The 20939-nt window shown below is 39.4% G+C and overlaps 1 protein-coding gene, 3 non-coding genes and 1 pseudogene across 6 annotated transcripts in view; 4 read left to right on the top strand and 1 right to left on the bottom strand.

Moving 5' to 3' along the window:
- The first annotated feature begins 1266 nt into the window (after window positions 1-1266).
- Window positions 1267-3566, top strand: LOC113570828 (annotated as a pseudogene).
- LOC113570907 lies at window positions 1851-1948 on the top strand. Its single transcript, XR_003409934.2, has one exon. It is a non-coding gene; the product is annotated as a small nucleolar RNA SNORD16 (small nucleolar RNA).
- LOC113570910 lies at window positions 2334-2403 on the top strand. The gene has a single exon (XR_003409937.1). It is a non-coding gene; the product is annotated as a small nucleolar RNA SNORD18 (small nucleolar RNA).
- Window positions 2699-2768, top strand: LOC113570906. The gene has a single exon (XR_003409933.1). It is a non-coding gene; the product is annotated as a small nucleolar RNA SNORD18 (small nucleolar RNA).
- A 7333-nt stretch (window positions 3567-10899) lies between the features above and the next one.
- Window positions 10900-20939, bottom strand: part of tbxas1 (thromboxane A synthase 1 (platelet)) — a 56250-nt gene continuing 46210 nt past the window's right edge. For all 3 annotated transcript variants that reach the window (XM_026999547.2, XM_026999548.2, XM_026999549.2), the window contains exons 11-14: window positions 12859-12947; window positions 12527-12664; window positions 11344-11506; window positions 10900-11216 (exon numbers count right to left, since the gene is read on the bottom strand). In XM_026999547.2, coding sequence (XP_026855348.2) covers window positions 11097-11216; window positions 11344-11506; window positions 12527-12664; window positions 12859-12947 — 510 coding nt within the window. In that variant the 3' untranslated portion in view covers window positions 10900-11096. The remainder of the gene's footprint in view (window positions 11217-11343; window positions 11507-12526; window positions 12665-12858; window positions 12948-20939) is intronic.

Here is a 20939-nt window from a genome sequence, read left to right as displayed (position 1 = left end):
GTTGGGTCTGTTGGTTTTTTTTATTACTCTACTACACCTATTAGTAAATGTTTTGCCATGTAGAAATATAATTTCTACCAAAAACAGTGATTGATCTGGTTAGTGATCTTAGGTTACTATTATTTTGAACACAACTATATACTGCTTCTCCCCCTGAACTATATAAAGCAGCAACAGTGTAAGGTGCTGAGATTGAATAATGCAGTACACAAAACCATTGATTAATAACCTGTTTAGCAGAGTTTGTGTGGATGTCCTGCGTAATGTAATGCATTACTACTGTTTTTTTTTTTTTCTCTCATGGGTGTTAAGTTGGAGTAATTGAATTGTACCCCTGCTACCTGCACGGTAGCTCATCATAAAGATACGTAAAGATGCAAGTTTTTCTAGAACGAGCTAAAAAAAAAAAAGGCTAAAATGGAGGTTGGGTGAGAGAAAGTGACTGAATGGAAGTGCCACATCTCTGTATTGCATACAGCTCAACATCTTTTGCCCAGCTGAATTGGCATGCACCATCTTTTCTTACCTAGCCACAATCTTAAACCATACTAAACTGGTTGCTGTAAAAGTTATATATAGAGGTAGTCAAAATTACAACAAAGTACTCGAGCTTCCAGACAAACGGGACATTTTAGGTAGAAATTCTTCATCATCTGTGCAAGCAAAGGGTGTAAATATAGGGTGCATAAATAATTGAGTGAAAGATTGCAGCCACTTGCCTGACATTGATCTACATTATGAGACATCTTTTACAGTTAAACACCTGTTTGTAACAGTTATGGTCAGTTGTTTTAAAGGATTATATATATATATATATATATATATATATATATATATATATATATATTATATATATATATATATATATACACACACACATTATATATATGTGTGTGTATATATATGTGTATATAATAAATATACTTATATAATGATTAGTTTCTTAGTTATTGTCTTATTTAGGCTGTGTTAGAATGTGTTGCTTTATTATCTTAATTTCTGATTTTATTTGGAATGGATATCCAAATTCATCAACAGTGTGGCGTTTGAGTGGTTATTTTTAGCTCCCAAGCACAGTCTGCCTGAACAGTAAATGGACCCCAAAATTAATATTCATTCTTCTGATTTTCAGCTAAAGAGCGTTTTTTTTTGTTTTTTTTTTATTTCAGGTTATGTATTATCATCTTATGACAACATTGCATATAAATTCCAAGCACACAACATAAAGCTGATGGATTAGGCTGCGGGCGGAAGTGATCCGTTGTCGGATGTATATGATAATGTAGTTGTGCGGCAGTCTTCCTTTTCTTCCGTGGCCGCCATTGAGTGTGGAGCGTGGTTCCTGGCGAGCCGTGAATTCTTTTAAGTATGGTAAGTGTAAGTTCTGTTCTTGTGTGATTTGGAGTATGAAAGTAACGTTATAGTGTGACTATTGGGAATACAAGTGGAAAAACTTAATGGTTATGGCAGATGTTGAAATTTACTTGGAACACTTGGAAGGGTTTTGCCAAGCACGTGTGACTAATTGGCGCTTACTGGCTAGCTAAGTTAGTTGCTTTTGTATTCTGTTAGTATGTTGGGTTAGTTTAATGTCAGTCAACATCTCATTATTCTGAGAATGTAGCTGTCCATGTTTTCAAACGCAGTTTCTTGACTAGCGAGCCTATCTGGGTAGCACTTGGTGTAGGATGTCCTTTAGCATGTGATGTCCAGGTCTCTCCTTGGCTAACGCTGGCTAGCTAGTTTATAATCAAGGCATCAGGGCAAGTTAAAGCTTTAGCTTTAGCTTTATGTAGCATGAGCACTTTTCGTAGTGTTCTTGCGGCTTCGCTAGTTCTTGATTCTAATTGTGCGATGATGGTGTAATTTGCGTCCGACTCTGTGGTCAGCGACAGATGCCTGCTGTCTAGTTCTGGCACGGAGTGATGACGATAATGGTGACTGAGCGCAAAAAAAAACAAAAAAACACCTAAGTGATTGTTGGTAATCATATAAAATTAAAGCAGATTTTTTTTTCCCTTTCATGTTTGTGTCCCACTATTAATTTTGGTCTATTCCAAGAAGGGTAAGACTCGAGGCAAAATGGTGCATGTGGTCAGATTTGTTGTACCCCAGTTTTCAGTTCCACTCATTTGTTGACGCGTTTATGCAACAGGTTTACGCCTCTCAACGCATGCGTGCCGGCAAGGGTAAAATGAGAACCCGTAGACGTATACAGCGTAAGGGGCCATGCATCATCTTCAACGAAGACAGTGGTGTCACGAAAGCCTTCAGAAATATCCCAGGTATGGTGGGAAATAATTTGTGGGTTTTAACCTTTCGGGTCATCCACCATGCTGTGATGAATTTCACTTCTGGTCCGTGTTTATGAACCATGTGATCTGTAGTGGAAGTGCTGAGGTAGAAGGCTCACGGAAACGAGTTAATTTGCTGTTGAAACTTGAATTGGTTAAATTTTTTTTACTTTCTTTGCCATCAGGCATCACACTCCAGTGAGTGAGCAAACTGGACCTCCTGAAACTAGCCCCTGGTGGTCACATCGGCTGTTTTTGCATCTGGACTGAGAGTGCATTCCGCAAACTGGATGATCTGTACGGCACCTGGCGCAAACCATCCACCCTCAAGGTGGACTACAAGTGAGTTTTCCATCTCAGTTGGGGTGTTGGTTCCAAAGACCCAGCACATGTCCCTTTCTCCGCTACAGTGATGAGCTTCCACTTCTGGTCCGTGTTTATGAGCACCATGACTTGTTAAGAAGTTCTGAGTCAGTTTGGGCTTCAGTTGCTGTCATGAGTCACTTCAGTTTAGCTCTGATTTTTCTTTTCTTTTAATACATTTGTCTGTTATGATCTTAGTTTGCCAATGCATACAATGACCAACACAAGACTGCGTGCTGCCGTGCCATCCTTCAGCACAAACCAGAGGTGGGTGTTCAGTCTCAACGAGCACGATGCACTTTCCCCCCTGTTGACCAAACCTTGTACTAAATACACCTTATTATGAATTAATCCAAGTCAGTGACATGCTTCCTCTTTCCAGATCAAAGCTAAAATGCTGAAGCCCAAGAGGAAGGTAAAGAGGGTTAAGAAGGCCAAGAAGCCAGCAGCAGTTCCAGCGACTCAGTAGAGCTCTGATCACATGCTTGCAGTGTGCAGTCCTCATAGTGGTTCCCAATATTAACCTTTACCTGGAAAGTGAAAATTGTCTGGACCAGTCTTATGCGCTATAATAATTTCTTCACACATTTTGCTTTGAGAGCACCATAACTGAACATGTGTATGCAAGATGGATGTGCGTTTCTGCTTAAACATTTGTGGTTTATTGCAACAAAGTGAGGACTAAAGTTGGTGAATTTTATTTTTCATACAAATTTATGGGACCGATTTAAATAGGAAAAAATCACTGAGTCTTGGTGTTCATTTGTTTGTGTAGTGGTTCAGTTCTCGGGGCTGTATTTACTGCTTTTTTTTCCCCCCCTCTGAACTATATAAAGCAGCAACAGTGTAAGGTGCTGAGATTGAATAGTGCAGTACACAGAACCATTGATTAAACTCTGCTAAACAGGTTATTAAAGTGTGGATGTCCTGTGTGACATAATGCATTACTTTATTTATTTATTTTTTCTCTCATGGGTGTTAAGTTGGAGTAATTGAATTCTACCCCTGCTACCTGCAAGGTAGCTCATCATAAAGATACGTAAAGATGCGAGTTTTTCTAGAACGAGCTAAAAAAAAAAGGCTAAAATGGAGGTTGGGTGAGAGAAAGTGACTGAATGGAAGTGCCACACCTCTGTATTGCATACAGCTCAACATCTTTTGCCCAGCTGAATTGGCATGCACCATCTTTTCTTACCTAGCCACAATCTTAAACCATACTAAACTGGTTGCTGTAAAAGTTATATATAGAGGTTGTCAAAATTACAATGAAGTACTCGAGCTTCCAGAGAAACGGGACATTTTAGGTAGAAACCCATCATCTGTGCAAGCAAAGGGTGTAGATATAGGGTGCATAAATAATTGAGTGAAAGATTGCAGCCACTTGCCTGACATTGATCTACATTATGAGACATCTTTTACAGTTAAACACCTGTTTGTAACAGTTATGGTCAGTTGTTTTAAAGGATTTTGTCACATCTCTAAAAACAGCAAGGATTTCTTTCAGAGGGGGGCAAGAAAATATAGAGAGATATGTAACGATTAGTTTTAGTTATTGTCTTATTTAGGTTGTATTAGAATGTGTTGCTTTTTTATCTTAAATTCTGATTTTATTTGGATATCCAATTTCATTAACTGGCAAAGAAAACCCAGTTTGGTTATTTTTTAGCTACCCAAGTACAAACAGTTATATCACTGGGTCACCTGAATGTATGTTGTACCCAAACATATCTACATTGATTATATTCTAATAACTAAAAATACCTAGCTAGAGCAGAAAGGCAAGTCTACTTCTGTATGTGGCATTGTCATGTAGCGTATGTCCACTAAATGATAGGAATCACGAACAATTTTTTTTTTCTTTCAGATTGCAGGTCAACTGCACAAATGAGTTTTAGCTAGATGAAATGAGGCCAAGTGTTGAGACCCTCTTTACTTATAAATGCATGTTTATGATTCAAGGTACTGCCAGTTTATGCATTTATTTATTTAGTCTTATAGAAAACCATCCCAGTGTCTGATCAGCCACCAAGGGGTTGCAAGATTAATCTTTAGATCTTTTTATTAAGTGATTCATTGCTGCTTTACAGTAAAGCTGGCTGACAACCCAGGGAGTGAGGTTCTACCTCAATACATTGGTCTCCTATCAGGATACATCATTGCTGGCTCTGGTCACGGTGCTGGTTTATTGATAAATATGCCTTTTCAGGTGGATGAGGTTGGGCAAATGGGATCTGAGGTGATAATCATGTATTTTGAATCCATTGTATTTACTAGGTACACTCATCACTCCGTATTCTTGAGTTCATAAATGTTTACAGTATAATTTTGTTTATGGTTCAGCACCACACATCTACAGGGACTTAAGGTCATGCCCAGCTGTCAATGAACAAAGATTATGTGGTTCGACACCTTTTTGGGTATTTTTTCATCAGCACAGCTGGGGGTGAATATCCTAAGCTCCTGCAGTACACTCAGAGGGAGTGGACTAGCACAGGTCTGGATGGAAAGCAGACTTAAGAATTTTATATTGCTATAAATATGTATAAATTTAAGTCTTCTATTTAAGGATGTACCATGCTTTAACGGTGACACTGATATTTTTTTTCTTACTAAGAATTGTCCTGCAAAAAAAAGAAAGGTGTAGCACACAATGCCACTAGGAGGCAATGTCAGAGAAATTTCATGTTCATCTGAACACAGTCTCCAAGGCAGCATCCGGGGCGCAGCTCTTTGTGGATAACTAGTCCACTAGTTCAACTAGAACCCCCCACCTCCTCCATCCTTTTCTAAATTTGTATGGAGGACATATGGACTTATAGCTCCCATTGTTTCTCATATAGGGTTAAACTGGGTTCCAGCATGCACCATCATGTAGTGGCTGGGCATTAGCCTGGCTAGTTCTTCCTGAGTTATTTAGGCCTACATGCTTCAGAACTGTGCTATATAAGATCCAACAAGAGAGATTAAAAATAACGAATTCTAATTAAAAATAGTTAATTCTGTCTTCTACTTTAAACTCAGGAATCGAAAGCCATTTACAATGAAAAAAGTTTGTGGTACAAAATGTGTGTGGTAAAAAATTTCAGCCTGAAACTGATTAAATATCTGTGCGAATACAGTTAAAATTCACAGATGAAGTTACTCTGGGAATACCAGAAAAAAAGACCAAAGCACGTTTAGTTGGACCCTGTTTTAACTCTATTAAAAAAAAATCTGATTTTTGAGTCCCGCACTCCAGTATTTGGTCATGAGTGGGATATGGAGGTGCCTTTAGTTTTGTTTGCCATTCGTGAAACCTTTCAAGTCAACTGAATTCAGCGCAGCAGAGCTCATCTTTGCCCATTCTGTGCGTGGTGCCTTCAAAGTTCTAAAAGAAAAGTGGATGACTAAGGTTGAGCAAGAGAAAAATGTCCTTGACTACATCAATCAGTTTAGGGAATGTTTACATAATGCATGTGCATCAGCCAGACTGGCTCTCAGAGTAGTCAGAAGCAACACTACAACAGAAAATCTGCTGGGAGATCTTTTCAACCTGCAGAGGTTTGGTTTTGTTGTCACCTTGTGGGTTTGCCTTTATAAGCTAATTTCTCTGGTCATTACCAAGGTGAGTCTAGACTTAATGAGTGTTGTCCACACCGCAGATGGTAGGTGTAGGGCTCAGGTTTGTCATATTAACATGCTCAAAATGTACGTTTTACCAGCAGAAAATGATTAGAAGCCTTCTCTAGTGTTTCTTGCTCATGTTTCTGCCTCTAGTAGTCCTGTGATGTCTGGCTCCATGGGGTTCACCCTGCATTTTAGTTCCCAAACCTGATGGTTACTTTATTTGTTTGACAAATTACAGTAAGATAAATGCCATTGCTCTCTTATTCATTGCCTCAAACTGATGATTGTGTTGATATTGTTGGATCAACCAAATTTGTCAGCAAGCTGGTTTTGATATTCGGCTCCTGGCAAGTGTCTCTTGACTTCTTGAGTTTCTGATATTTATGCTCTTGTGACCCCTGACAGTTTTCTGCTGTCTTATGGCTTTTGAAGTGAAAAATCCATCTGCCACGATCCAAAAATCAATCAATAAATTTTGTCTGACATACCAAATTGTGAAGTGAGACATGGGATGCGCATTTAACACTTTCTTCTGTTTTTCAGAGGTTTGTGGCAGCTACACTGATACGTAATTTGGTCAAGTGTGAAGTCATACAAGGAAAAATTCAGCATGTGAAATGTAATTTCTACTCAGGAGTTTCCAGTACGTACCACAAAGTGTGAGATTTGCCAAATTTTTTTTGGAATGACAGGACATTCTAGAGATCGCTTGTATTGTGTTTCTTCGATTTCCTTAGCTCTGCTCATTCTTTCACCTGGACACCCAAGCGTGAACAGGCTTTTGACTCTGTGAAGGCTTTGCTGTGCAGTGCCCCATGCCATGCTGTCCCAGACTACCCATGACCATTTAAAGTGGAGCTGGATGCCAGTGTTTGGGGAGTGGGGGCTGTTTTGCTACAAGAAGATAGTGCTGGTATCGACCATCTGTTCTGCTATGTTATTACTCTAAAGATCCACCTGGTATCAGTTAAACTATTCAGCCGTAGAGTAAGAGGTTCTAGCTCTGCTACTTGCCCTTCAGCACTTTGACATTTAAATGAGTTCTGGTTTTCAACCTGTTATAGTTTATACAGTACAAATGTGTTTGTTTTATTTGTACAACATTAACCAAAGATGTTTAAATTTTAGGTGTTGGAGAAGGTTGTCAAATGTTGGGCCTTTTTTAAGTAGGAATAATTCTGGTTCTGGCTCCCAGAGGCGTAGTGCAGAATCTGACTAAAGTGCTTAATGCCCTGTTGATAGCCTCAGATTTTGGATATGTTTCTCTTTTGGCACTGCAGCGCTTAAGTGAAGCATTTGATACTATTGACCATGAAAATGTAGTGACCTGGTTTAAAAATGTAGTCTACTTAGACAGATGAGAGCTTGCCTAGTTACGGTTACCATTAATTTGAATTTTTCAGACTCTAAAAAGAGCGCAATAGTATGTCCCACAAGGCTCCATTTTACAGGAAGAAACAATTATTGTTCATCCTATATATACACCCACAATACCATAGACATGTAACTTGCAAAAATAATGTTTTTTTGCATGTTATTTGTATATTTGTACTTTCCTCCTCTGAATGCAGACATTGCATCCAGATGAGCATAAACATGTTCTCTCTTGGGACTCAATACATGTCACAAAGTTCAGTTAAAAGTTTAAGTGATAACACCACTGATGCTTTTAAAAGTACAGCGACCATTCTACCATCTGGCATACAAAGGGAAGGTATGGGAGCCTTCTTTACAAAGACACAAAGTCCTCTCAGGGGACTAAGGCAGCAGCAGTCTCACAGCTCACACTCAAAGAATTACTGGGGTGCAGAGGAGATTTTGACAGCTAACATTCTGGTCTGTTATGGTATACCAAAAAGTGATGATAAAACTTAGTATGCCTCTGATTGACCTGACTGTTTCTGGTTCCAGTTCCAGACATTAATTAATTTATTTGTTTGTTTGTTTATTTTAGAAAATTATTATTATTTTTTAATTTCCCATGTAATTTTATCTTTATTTTAAAAAGATTTTAAATCCATTTTAACACTGGTAATTGCAACTCTAGTAACTATTCTGGTTATGGTTATGGTCTTGTTCTGTGCTGGTTCTATACTAGTTTCCCAGTAGTTTGTTCTATTCTTGTCTGGCGTCTATGACTATTGAGGAGTCAGGTTTAGACAGTTCCCTAGAACCTTGTTACCTTAGCTTCCCTACTTCTGCTATTTCCATTATGTCTTCTTAATTATTCCTGTGTTCTCCCACCCTTGGTTCATCTTGCTGACTTTAAAAATCAGAAAAAAATAAATAAAATTTTGACACAAACATCTGTACTTATTGCAAAAGATGATCCTCCCTTGCCATTTAAAGCTGTCCTTGGTAGATATGGGCTTCAGCCCTTCAAATATCTAGCTTAATTGGTTTTAAAATATAAATTAAAATATTGTCAATAGAAATGTAGAAATTGTTAACTGTTTAGATAAAAGCACTTTACTCCCGTTCTTTCAGATACGGCCTCAAATACAGATGAATGTTAGGTTACGTTTCAGTGCACCACAGAAGGTATGTTTAAGTTCCATATACAGAAGTCCCCACTGCTCAGATGTGGGAAGAAAGTAACCATTCACTTCTAACATCTCCTCCTTCCCTTGATCCCGCAGACATCCCTAAAAATGACTCATAGCCTCTGCTAGAATTACTGTGTAATGGTCAGCACTTTGTACTCTTAATCCCTCTTAAACGGTCCCTAAAATTAGACAGTGCCAACTCAGACCTGAAGCTCTAGGCAGTTCTATCTTACATTCCTTGTGAAGTCAAATGGCTTTCTGTTGCTGATCTAAATAATGCATTCTCCTTTGTGCCCACTGACTGAAGTAGCCGGTATCTTGTTGCTTTAACATTTGGCTCTGAAACTCTAACCTGGACTGCCCTTCCCCAAGGTTACTATGAAAGTCCATTTCTGTGCTGTAAAGCTCTCAAGTCTAACCTAGCTGATGTCCAACCTGCCCCAGGGTCTGCTGTAGTGTTTTACATGGATGACCTCCTGATTGCTTCTCTTACTGAAGATGTTGCTGTCTTCGATCACTGAAAAAGGCCACAAGGCCATCGAAACAAAACTCCGAGCAGTTTGGGTGTCTTTTACTTACTTAGGTCATAATGTCTGTCCTGGCTGCATTCTCTTATAGCCAATGTCCACAATACAAAATGAACTTTCCCAACACACAGAATCAAATGAGTGTCTTCCTGGACATGGCAGACTTCTGTAGGCAATAGATATGTTCTTTTTCTGTCCTTTCTGCATCTCTTAAATTTTATACCAGGAAACTTCTCTTTCACCAACAGCCTATTCTCATTCAGTTCCTTGAAACAGCCCCTGCTTTCCTGTCCAACTCTGTTTCCCTGACTATAACAAACCCTTCAAGATGTACTGCCACGGGAAAGATGGCTTTACCCAGTATGTCCTCACTCAAGAACATGAAGGCTGACAGCATGCCAATGCTCATTTCAGCCATAAGCTGGATCCTGTAGTAGCTTCTCTACCTTCATGCATCTGTGTCTGCACTGATGCTGGAGGACAAAATAACAACATACCCATATGAAATCTGAGAATAAATGATAAAGAAACTAAATGAGCTGTACACAAGGGTGCAAAGACGCGCGCGCGTGGGCACGCACACACACACACACACACACACACACACACACACACACACACACATACATATATATATATATATATATATAGCAGTAAAGTACTTATGGTTTCCAGAGAAACAAGATGTTTCCTAGGTTCCAAGAGAGTAGAGGTAAAGCTTATTACATATCTTGCATGAAATACTGTATAGACAACTCTTGCAGTAGTACATGAGAGGGATTGATTATACAATTAATTTTTTCATACTACTTATTTTAGTGGCTGTGTTAATAAATGTACATGTCACACATCTACAGTGCTTGCAGGCTAGAGTACCACAGTTACAGCTGGTCATTTATCCTACTCTTGACAATCATATTTTTGATGTTCTTATCTCATGTCATTCTCAAAAAGGGATGCAGTCTCTGCATCATCCTGGAGTATTTTGAGGCATTTCAGTATAATATTAGCCAGTGTTTTACAATAAACGAGCGCCAAAAGAATTATTGTTGTCTTAACAGTAGATTGTTTACAGGTCAATGAATCAATTCTCTGAACGTGTAAAACACGAGCAAACACAGCATTATCTATGACCACCTTAGGTGTTGAAATCCACTGATAAGAAAATATTAATTTCATTTCCACACTTTTCTGGAGAAAGTCTTTATTTTTACTGCAATTACACTTATGTCTTAGCAGCTGTGACTAAGAGATGGCGTTTGCAGGCCTTGCAAATAAGAATAAGAGTCTGTAGGTTTTATAATAGATGGTGGTATTTAAACCATAATTTTCACACTGTTCAGGAGCATAATATTTTCAGAATAGTGTTAGGTGCAATCCACAGTAAAAAGATAATGTGAATAATATAACTAATTTTTGTAGATGTACAGTAAATCAGAATTGACTATCTAGGCTTGGAGTATAATAGCAACTGTTTTACAATAGAAAAATACATTTTGTTAACCCCTTCAGAAAAAGAAATAGGAATTCTTAAAGTAAACTTATAAATTAAACTGACAACCCTTTGTTTAAAAGGTATGTTTAAATTAGAGGTTCAGAAGAGTTTTCCTTGTAGCTTTGTGGTAGTGACCCAGCTTCTTCTCATTCTCAGGTTAATTCCCAAAGATTAGTGCCTTTACCATGCATTCTAGCTAAGCACATCTTCAAAAATAATTATTTTCATTCATTTTAGATTTTCAGTGAGGAGAATAATCTCTTTTCTACAAGAAATCAAAGGAGAAAGAGTTGTTATATATCACCTGATTTCTCCCTCTTGTAATTTTAACAAAAATGCCATTTTTGGGTCCCAGGGTGGTATTTGACTTTAATTCAAGAGGAACCTGTAAGACATAAACAAATGGCATGTCATAGAAGCCTTTAGAAATATGGCTCTGATAGACTTATGTTTATCTAATATTTAGTCTAATATTGTTAAACATCTGTTGTAACCATGTAAAGTGCACAGACCTCGGTGATGTCACAGGCCACCACGTTAAATCTCCTAAAGATGTTGACGAGTGCCACCTTCATCTCCAGCTGCGCTAGCCTCAAGCCCACGCAGCTCCGAGGCCCTGCTCCAAAGGGCAGATAAACAAAAGGATGTCGCCTGGCCTTCGCTTCAGGGGTGAACCTAAAGGAGCAGGACCGAGAGATCAGCCTGCAGCTCCCGCAACCTCTCCCGTGTCACGCTCCCATCCCGGAGTGTCCCCCGTCTCCATGGTGACCTGTTTACTTCTGCGTTTTCTCGTTCGGTTTCTGTTCTCCACCCTTTATTATCCCAGGCTGTTTATTTGTCCTATTGGTTTCCCTATTTAAACCCCATGTTTGTTTCCTGTCGTTGCTGGTCATACTCTTAGGTTCTCCCTAAGCCTCTTTTGTTTTTCTTTCCTGTTCTTTGTTTTTTTTTTGTATTCTCTCGCTTTTGTTATTATATCTCGTTTGTTTGCGCTTCTTGTGTTTCGGGCTTCTCTGTTTTCTCAAGTAATCCTGGATTGCCTTTGTTTGACTTAGGCTGGTTTGTACTTCTGTGGTTCTCTTTTATTTATGGTATATCTATTTATGTTTCAAGGGTGTTCAAGTAAACACTCTCTTTGTTACTAATGTTAGCTATTAGCCTCCTTCGTGCTTTGTTTTACTACTGTTTCTATACATAAACCATGTACAATAATTATGTTCCTGTTGAGTTTCCTTATTTAGTTAATACTCTCTTGCACACCATTATTCTCATGTGTTTTGTATTTTCCATTTGAAATTAAACTCACTCCGTTTCATTCCACCCTACTGTCGTTAGTCATGGCTTTATCTCGGATGACTTTCTTTACGCTCTCATACAACGCAATTGTACTCCGCACTTGTGTTCGCCCTAAAGCTCACAACGTTACATCCTACAACACCAAAACTGACTTCCACTCACACTGAAGCGTTTCAAAAACTATGGGCCAGATTTAAATATACCTTAAAATAGTCATAAATCCTCTGAAATTATGATGGTGCAGAAATCCTGTTTTGTCTATTTTTCTATCAACGATTAACCATTAATGCAGAATACAGATATAAGAGCCACTCTGGGTCATGTGTTGCTGTTTACATCCAGTCTTTTCTAACATGCCACAGATGAACCCAGAAAAGTAACTAAATGAAAAGGTCTGACCTTTCTGGTATGAATTTCTCTGGCTCCGGCCAGTGCTCTGGGTCGCGGTGCAGGAACCCTGCTGCGATCTCCAGGGTAACTCCCTTGGGTAGGAACTGCCCGTTCACCACACAGTCATGTTCAACCTCTCTCGCAAACCTAACAGGAGGCCAACACAAAGAGCATGCCAATGTAACATCATCTGAACATGTGGCATCTACTGAATATGCCATAGCCCATATACAGAATGTGTTATATTATAAAAGCATATGCAAATGTCATATTGCTGTAAAAAACCTCTCTGTGATTGTGATTGCTTAAAAGGAGCGGATGTGTGGTTGATAAAGTCATACCTAAATCCAGGCGGGTAGAGTCTTAGCGCCTCACAGACTACCATGTCTAAATATTTCAGCTCTTGAACATTACTGTAATCTGCTGACCCCTAAAAGGAACAACATACCAGTAAATTCATAGCCTTAGATTAAAAAAAAAGAAAAAGAAATAAACAAATGTTGTACCAAACTGGATATAGTGACAACGACTTTTATTGGAGGCGGCACTGTTGCACTATGTATTGTGCGGAGAGATGAGAATCCTTCCAGCAGGGGGCAGTATTGCAGCACAATGCAAAAGTCTGGAAAGAAAAATGATTTCATGGAAATATCCTGTTGAGAACTCCATCAATTCATCAAGCCACGGTTTTATTTTTCAATTCCAATGACTCATAATTCTTAAAATCCAATACCAAATCAGACCAACAAATGGTCATACCCTTGCGTATTTATTATCATAATATTTACTAAAACCAGACAGCTGCTGAGCAGTTGTGTGAGTATGGTGGCCAGTGCACAAAGACACAGTGCTACAAGAAGAGTGACATTACTGAGTCAGTTTTGGGAGCGTAGGGGTCAGGAACCCCTTCGAGGCGTCCTACCCTCAGCTACTGACTGCCAGACTGAGGGTATTACACATGTCTGGGGAGGGCTGAAATCACTCAGCTGAATGACCAGGCAGGGTGGGAGAGGCTGAAGCACTAGACATCCTCCACACACACACTCCTGTCTGTCTGTGCTGTCACTTCTTGTTGGTGGCTACACTGATTCCAGAACAGAGTGACATGGCCTTAATGAAAGGCTCGATACAGAGACTTGGAGAATGGAGGCACATAATGTTAAGATGTGCAATTCAATAACACACTCACTGAAAGGCCCACTGGGAGAATATGGAGTAAAAGTTGCTTTGAGAGCAATCTGAGAGAGAGAGAGAGAGAGAGAGAGAGAGAGAGAGAGAGAGAGAGAGAGAGAGAGAGAGAGAGAGAGAGAGATAGAGAGAGGAGAGAGAGAGAGAGGAGAGAGAGAGAGAGAGAGAGAGAGAGACTAATATGAACTCTGTCATTTATCTGGCATATCCTAGAGTCATTCCTGGCTTAGGAATGTGACCCTTAAGAAGATCCATTTTTTAAGAGCCACAGTCTCAAGTTATAAAATAAGCCTCCACTCTGGGAGAATATGGTAAGGGGAAGGACAGTCCAGGTTTTGAGATCTCTGAAGCAGGCTTGATTCTCTCTGCTTAGGCAGAGCTTTCTAGTGACATGTCTACAAATCAAACAGATTTTTCCTCTCATAATGTGTGGGACTAGTGGGATTTATAATTTATTCACATTTGAAGTAGCAGAATTTCATGGGTGGATGCATTATAGCACATGATCACTCACATATCTAATACGTCCAAACAGTGCCAGTGTACATATTTTCATACATATTCCTCTCTCTCTCTCTCTCTCTCTCTCTCTCTCTCTCTCTCTCTCTCTCTCTCTCTCTCTCTCTCTCTCTCTCTCTCTCTCTCTCTCTCTCTCTCTCTCTCTCTCTCTCTCTCTCTCTCTCTCTCTCTCTCTCACACAGACACACACACCAAGCACCTTGAACAAAGATATGATATAAATACATTTTGTAATTTTAGCTTAGCACTGTTCTGAACACAGATGATTAAACAGAAACATATGAGCTCTGCATTGTTTGAGTTGTGCCTTAGGTCCCTAGGTGATAGTATGCTTGTACTTGGGCCCAGGCAGAATGACACCTGGCAGTATCAGGAACAGGAAGAATATTTGCAGTTATGAAGAGACTGGGGTAACATGCATCATATTCTGGAGGCCATGATGCTGAAAGCAGTGATCAATCTGAATTTTGGGAAAGACAAAAAACCTGTATCAGACGATCAAAGTGTTTGGGTGGGGCAGTAGGGGTGAAAGAGCCCAGTTAAACGGGAGGCACTAGGACCATGCAGAGATATGTATGGCAGCAGGAGAAGTTTAAACTTAATGTGAAGTGGGACAGGTAGCCAGAATAACTGAAACAGAATTGGGGTGATATGTGCTGATTTTTTAGAGTGAGAGGTGGTTATAGCAGCTGGGTTTTGCGCATATGTAAGACAGTGGATGGTTTTGTTTGGGATTCCAATGAGAAGGGAGTTCCAGTAGTCTAAGCAGGGAGATATGAAAGCCTGGGAGAGCAAGTCAAGCACTACTACTTAGATGGGATAAAAAAAACTATATTTTATCAGGCCCCGTTTGGAAATACATTCCTGTTTGGAAATACATTCCTGTTTGGAATTACATTTCCACCAAGTGTCAAGCGGTGCTAGAAGAAAAGAGAGATGTGGACCGGCACTAAGCTGGTGATGGAGTACTCAGCAAGGCTGAAAACTAAACAAGGACCAGAGAGAAAATCACACAGTCAGGAAGAGCAGGAGAAGGCTTTGCAAGTCATCCTCGGCCATCATGACCCACTTTTATACATATACTGCATGTTCCTGAATCATCAAACTCAACATTATTTCTTTAAGGCATGCGGTGACATCGAATGGGAAATTTATGATTTTTCTGACTCCCCTCTATAGTTATGTGATGCAGTGTGGGCTCCTGATGTAAAGTATAAAAAGATCTCCACTAAGAACCAAGTGTATCTTATAATGCTTCAGAATAATCATATTGCTTGTAAATAAGAAAAAGAATAAAAAATTCTAAACTGATTTTTTCAGAGTATTATTCTGTAAGAAAAAATAAGGCCACTTATAAAAGTTAAAATGGGGGAATTAAGACCACTTAGGGGATCCTCTTTTCAAATCCCTGACTTAAAATCACTAAAGACTATATGAATCCAGCTGAGGTCCTGTATAAAAATGCTCTGACCTAAATATAATGCCTGAACATTTGATTTAAAAGGTGGGGTGAACTTTGTTATGCACAAAGAATCACCATGAAAAAACAGCCCATTTTCTTTGCATACTTCTGAGAGCCTTGGTATTAACATCAGCCCCTTTTCAGCCAATGAGATTCAGAGTACCCGCGTGTGAGGCATAAGCTTGGCTTAGCATGGAGGCCCTTCTCAGCCTCCTGGCCCCTCCTGCCTGCATGCCTTTCTTATTTATGTCTCCCCATTCATTCACATCAGGGCCCACCGAGACCAACCGGCAAACAAACAATTACTCTTTACATTCTGGAGGTGAAACCTCCAGTTTATGGCCAGCCTACTTCTGTGCCTGCAGGCGTGTGTATCTGTGTGCATGTTTTGAAGTCTGTCTGGCTGACCACAACATATTTTGGATTAAACCTTTAATCCCTCTCATATTGCTGCACTGTGAATCAAAAGATATTTATACAGTAGGCCAAAAATATATGAAATATGGTACACTAAGTGTATTGAAAATGATGCCTTAGATGCAGCAAACGTGAAGCAATTAGCAGGCTCCCTTTTCCACATGCCTGTAGGATTCATGTTGTAGGATTCTCACAAGAAGCTGCTATTTATGAATATTGATAGTGATGAAGATATAGTTACGTGGTTAAACTAGGCATGCCTTGAGGGTTCTGTTAATGCACAAACGTAATTAGTGTCAGAGTGCATTGTCTTTCAGCGGCGTGAGACACAGTGAGCATCCCCTTCCTACGCAAGCTGGTCTTGTGTAAGGAGCGGCAGGTAGAATTGCGTTTCTGTGTGGTAAGACAAAATGGCCAAGCTTTGAACATTTTTTTTTTCCTGACAAAAAGGGTTGAACAGCAACAGGAAAAAGAGGGAACAACAAGCTAGACCACCACGAAACACCTACAAGGTAAACGAGGTGCCCGAGTGTAGGCTTTCACACAACAACAACACAACAAGACATGGAACGCATCCATTACACGCACATCAGACACCATAACACTTGAACCCAATGCACCAGGCTGCCTTTACTTCCCTCAGTATGATCATTTCCACTGGAAAATGGTTAATTAGAAAGATTTATTGAGTGTCTCAGGACTGTGCTCTTATCAATAGGAGTTAGGTAGCTGAATGACTGATACAGCACAACAACAGCATAGGACTAACCTGAAACTAGAGAAAAACTCAATTATGGGAAACGTAACTACAAATGGCTTAATAAAATTATTTGGCTAGAAAATTAATGATCTGTCTTGGTCCAAAATAGTCATAAAATAAGAGTAATTGGTGCAAAAAAGGAGTACTGTAAGCTGAGGTCTAAACCACAGGAACGGTTAAGGACAACTGTGAGTCATGTTAAACCAGCATTGCAAAAAAGCTCTTCCAGAAAAAAAACAAAACACATTCAAATGTAGCAACAACACCTTATTTTATAAATAAAATAAAATGAAATAAATTATTAAAACATGTCATTAGTGTAAACAAAAATAATGTGTAAGACTGCTTGAAAACAACAAATATCTAGTTACTTAGAAACACTAAATGATCTTAATCTAGAAAAAATATTTTAACTTAAGTAAATTTAGCCTTTTACAAGCTTGTAATATTGGCCAGTTTTATAAAAAAAAATTTCAGTACCCACTCCAAGAGCCATATTCATAAATTCATAAACAAATCTATAAAAACAAGCTATATTCCTGAATGAAGACAAAAGCAGCAGTCATTTATAAGGACCTTTTTCATTAAAACATTCAGCCTCTGATTAGACTTCACTTTCCACTCGTAAGACAACATAGAAGAACTGTTACATATAATTAAGAAGGCAATCTAGCCATCCATATCTTTTACAACTAAACTTTTAATAGCATACAGAAAATATGATCATAGAAAAATACTATAAGCATTTCATTCATCTCATAAACTGCTTAATTCAGTTCGGGGTTGCAGGGGGCCAGAGCCTATGGCAGCACACATTACAGAGCAGGAACCAACAACCGCATGGGGCACCTGTCCATAAGAAGGTGCACACAAACACAAAGACGCACAAAGACACACACACACATACCAATTTTAGAGACACCAATCGACCCAAAAGGCACGCCTTTGGAACGTGGGGAAGAAATGAGAGTATCCAGAAGAAGCTCACACTGATACAGGGAGAAGGCAAAAAACCCACACAAGCCAGGAATCGAACCCTGGACACCAGAGCTGGGAGGCAGGAGGACACCACCATGCTGCCCGCACTATAAATTAGCCACTGCAAATGCACGTTATCTTTAAATGCAATGATGTTTCAATAATGCAATAAATTTTATTGCGTCATAAATATTTAGGACATTGATACGACACCATGCAGATCATTATTCTGGCTTGTTTTCTGATATACCTGATATATCAAACATAGTTAAAATAACTCACAAAGACCAGCAGCATCAAAAGCAACAAGTTCTGGTTTAAAACAAGTTCTTTTCTCATTTAGAAAATGCCTAATTTATCATTGATGTCCAAACACAGTTTTATTATTTTTCAAAAACAGGATTTTTTTTACTTTCTTAAGCTTAATTTTTGGCAGTGTGTGGGGGCATACATGGTGAACACCTGAGAACAAGTACAGCTGCACTGCTGGCCCGCAGAGCAGAGCTAATACAAAATTAAACTAATGTGACTGAAATACATTGGCAATGTTTCAGTGAGTTTGAGAGTTAGAAGCACTGAAGGAGTATGAGGAAGCAGGACTTTGACTTTTTAAAATGTTTTATATAAATCCGCAAAAGATTCCAGGTGAGTAATTGCAGTATACAGTAGTAAACATATAGAGATATTAAAAACTGTAGTGATGTTTCCAGTGACACAGAATGTTTCAGACAGAGGTCATTCCTGTGCTGTGCAAGCAATGGGAATTTCTAGGAGGAGGAACCGGTTTATGTTAGAAAATGTTTAAATCATAGCATTCATTCCACGGAGTTCCTGTCTCACCCTTCTAGTGGGTGATCATATCTTTTTCCTCACACTCGAGCTTTATACCAAAAGCCTGGGAGTTGAGGTTGTGGCACAGTGGTTTTGCTGTTCCTATGATTGTGCTCTTCTGGACTGAGATTGATGTCATTCCTGGGATCTGTTGGAGCCACTCCTCTATCTTAGGGGTCACAACCCAATGTGCTCCTGTCACCACTGCGACAACCTTAGTGTTGATCTTCCACATTCTCCCAATTTCTTCTTTCAGTCCCTGATATTTTTCTAACTTCTCATGTTCCTTCCTATGGAAGTTTCCAACACTTGGGACCAACACATCTATTACCACTGCTGTTTTCTGTATCTAGTCCACTATTACAATGTCTGGTTGGTTTGTCACTACTTGGTTATCTGTCTAGATCTGAACGTCCCACAGGATCCAAGCCTTGATGTTCGCAAATCACTCTATGTGGTCCCTCCCATCTGGACTTCGGGGTGTCCAGCTCATATTTCTTGCATATGTTCCTGTATATGGGCCCTGCCAACTGGTTGTGCGCATTAATATATACGGACTCCACCCATTTGTGTGAGAGTCATCACATTGTCTCTATGTGTGTCACTGATGGAGCCATTAAAGCACCCAGTGCTGGCTCCCCACTCACAGCTACTCTGAGCACCTTTATTTAATTTAGCCTGATGTGCTGGAGAATAGCACTGTAATGGACATTCAAATGACAGGTCATAAGGCTACTGCAGTGAAAGCAATTATGAGGTTTTGCTATAATGGTAATAACATGCCACTGGTGAGAACTGGGAAAATGGTGATTACAATCACTGGACTACTAACATTTGCCAGGAGCTTTATATGACTAACCTTCACTTAACAATTAAACATCTCAGCACAATAAGCAACAGGAAAACTGTGCGTTCTCAAACTTATGATGTTGCTTGTTCAATGCTAATTTTTTTAAATAACTGAGAAATCTGTTCTTTATATGTAACACATGCAGTTCTTTATATGTATACTAACTATTTCTGCTGAATTCAGTATTAAAATTAATTTCAAATGCATAAAATGAGGTTCACTACCAGATAGCCACAGGCAAAAAACATATTAATATTATAACATTATATATTTGGTATTTCTTCGGATATTAAACACAACAGGCACAAATAAAATAAACAGGTAAATACGAAGTCCATCACTGACACAGCAGCAGTAAAGTGGATAATTTACATACCCCCCCGGAGTCATGGTAACAGGGGTGGGGTACAGCTTGAGGGTCAACAATGACAGCTGTTGTCATTCCGTGGCGCATCAGTCAGGAAGGAATAACTGAATTACAGAGCTCTTCTTTATGGGGGCCAGGGCTCCAGGCCTGTGCACATCCCGTGGCTGCAGCATTCTGATGACTCCATCTGCTCTATTAAACCAGCCAGTATGAAACACCAAATAGCAAACATGGGAGTCGTATTCCTCACCCTCCAGTCACAATCAGTGACATCAATGGCATAACAGAAAAGCTGAAGCATCTGCTCTTAAGAAGAGTTTGTTTTTCCCCATAACTCTAAACAAATGACTTGCATCATGAAACCGAGGGTTAAGAAACACTTCCAGGAACTGTGGCTGCGTGTAAACATACACGCATGGCTTGAAGAGTGACTGTAAGACCATTCAGGATGTGATCGAGTACAGATGATTCTAGCCTTCGGTCTGGACTGACAAAGCCCAGACCGTAGGCCCTGCACTGTGAAAACCCCAGCTGAGCCATCTGACTGTGCATAAAATTTAGAAATGCCTGACATGGGCAAAATTTGCATGCCACCTGTGAACATATAATATGTCACTGACAACAGTACACAAACAAACAAATCAAACATAGACAGTGGAAATTTCAGAGAACTGTACATGCCTGTGACCTGACATTGTGCTCACAGACTGTCCTCAATAAGATGTGAGAAAAGGGATCATTGTCACAGGACACACTGGAGCTTTCCAGGAACAAGAAGAATTATAGCACTCCAAGAATGAGTAGACATACTACCAAAGAACACAATAACTGCATGTATAGTAGATGCTGCTTAAGACAATACTAAAGGCAATAACAAATCAGAAGCACTATACTGTACTGGATTATATTGTACAGCCCTAATCTCTGAGTTACCATATACTCAACAAATAAACACCCACATAAATCAGTTTTCATGATTTAACGTGCATATGTTCCTGACTGCATTCTGACACACCACAGCCATTTATGATTCTGATAAATTATGACAAA

Source organism: Electrophorus electricus, chromosome 4, assembly GCF_013358815.1.
Source record: "Electrophorus electricus isolate fEleEle1 chromosome 4, fEleEle1.pri, whole genome shotgun sequence".
Taxonomy (NCBI): Eukaryota; Metazoa; Chordata; class Actinopteri; order Gymnotiformes; family Gymnotidae; genus Electrophorus; species Electrophorus electricus.
The sequence above is the reverse complement of the archived record's forward strand: the minus strand, read 5'-3'. Positions and strand labels throughout refer to the sequence as shown.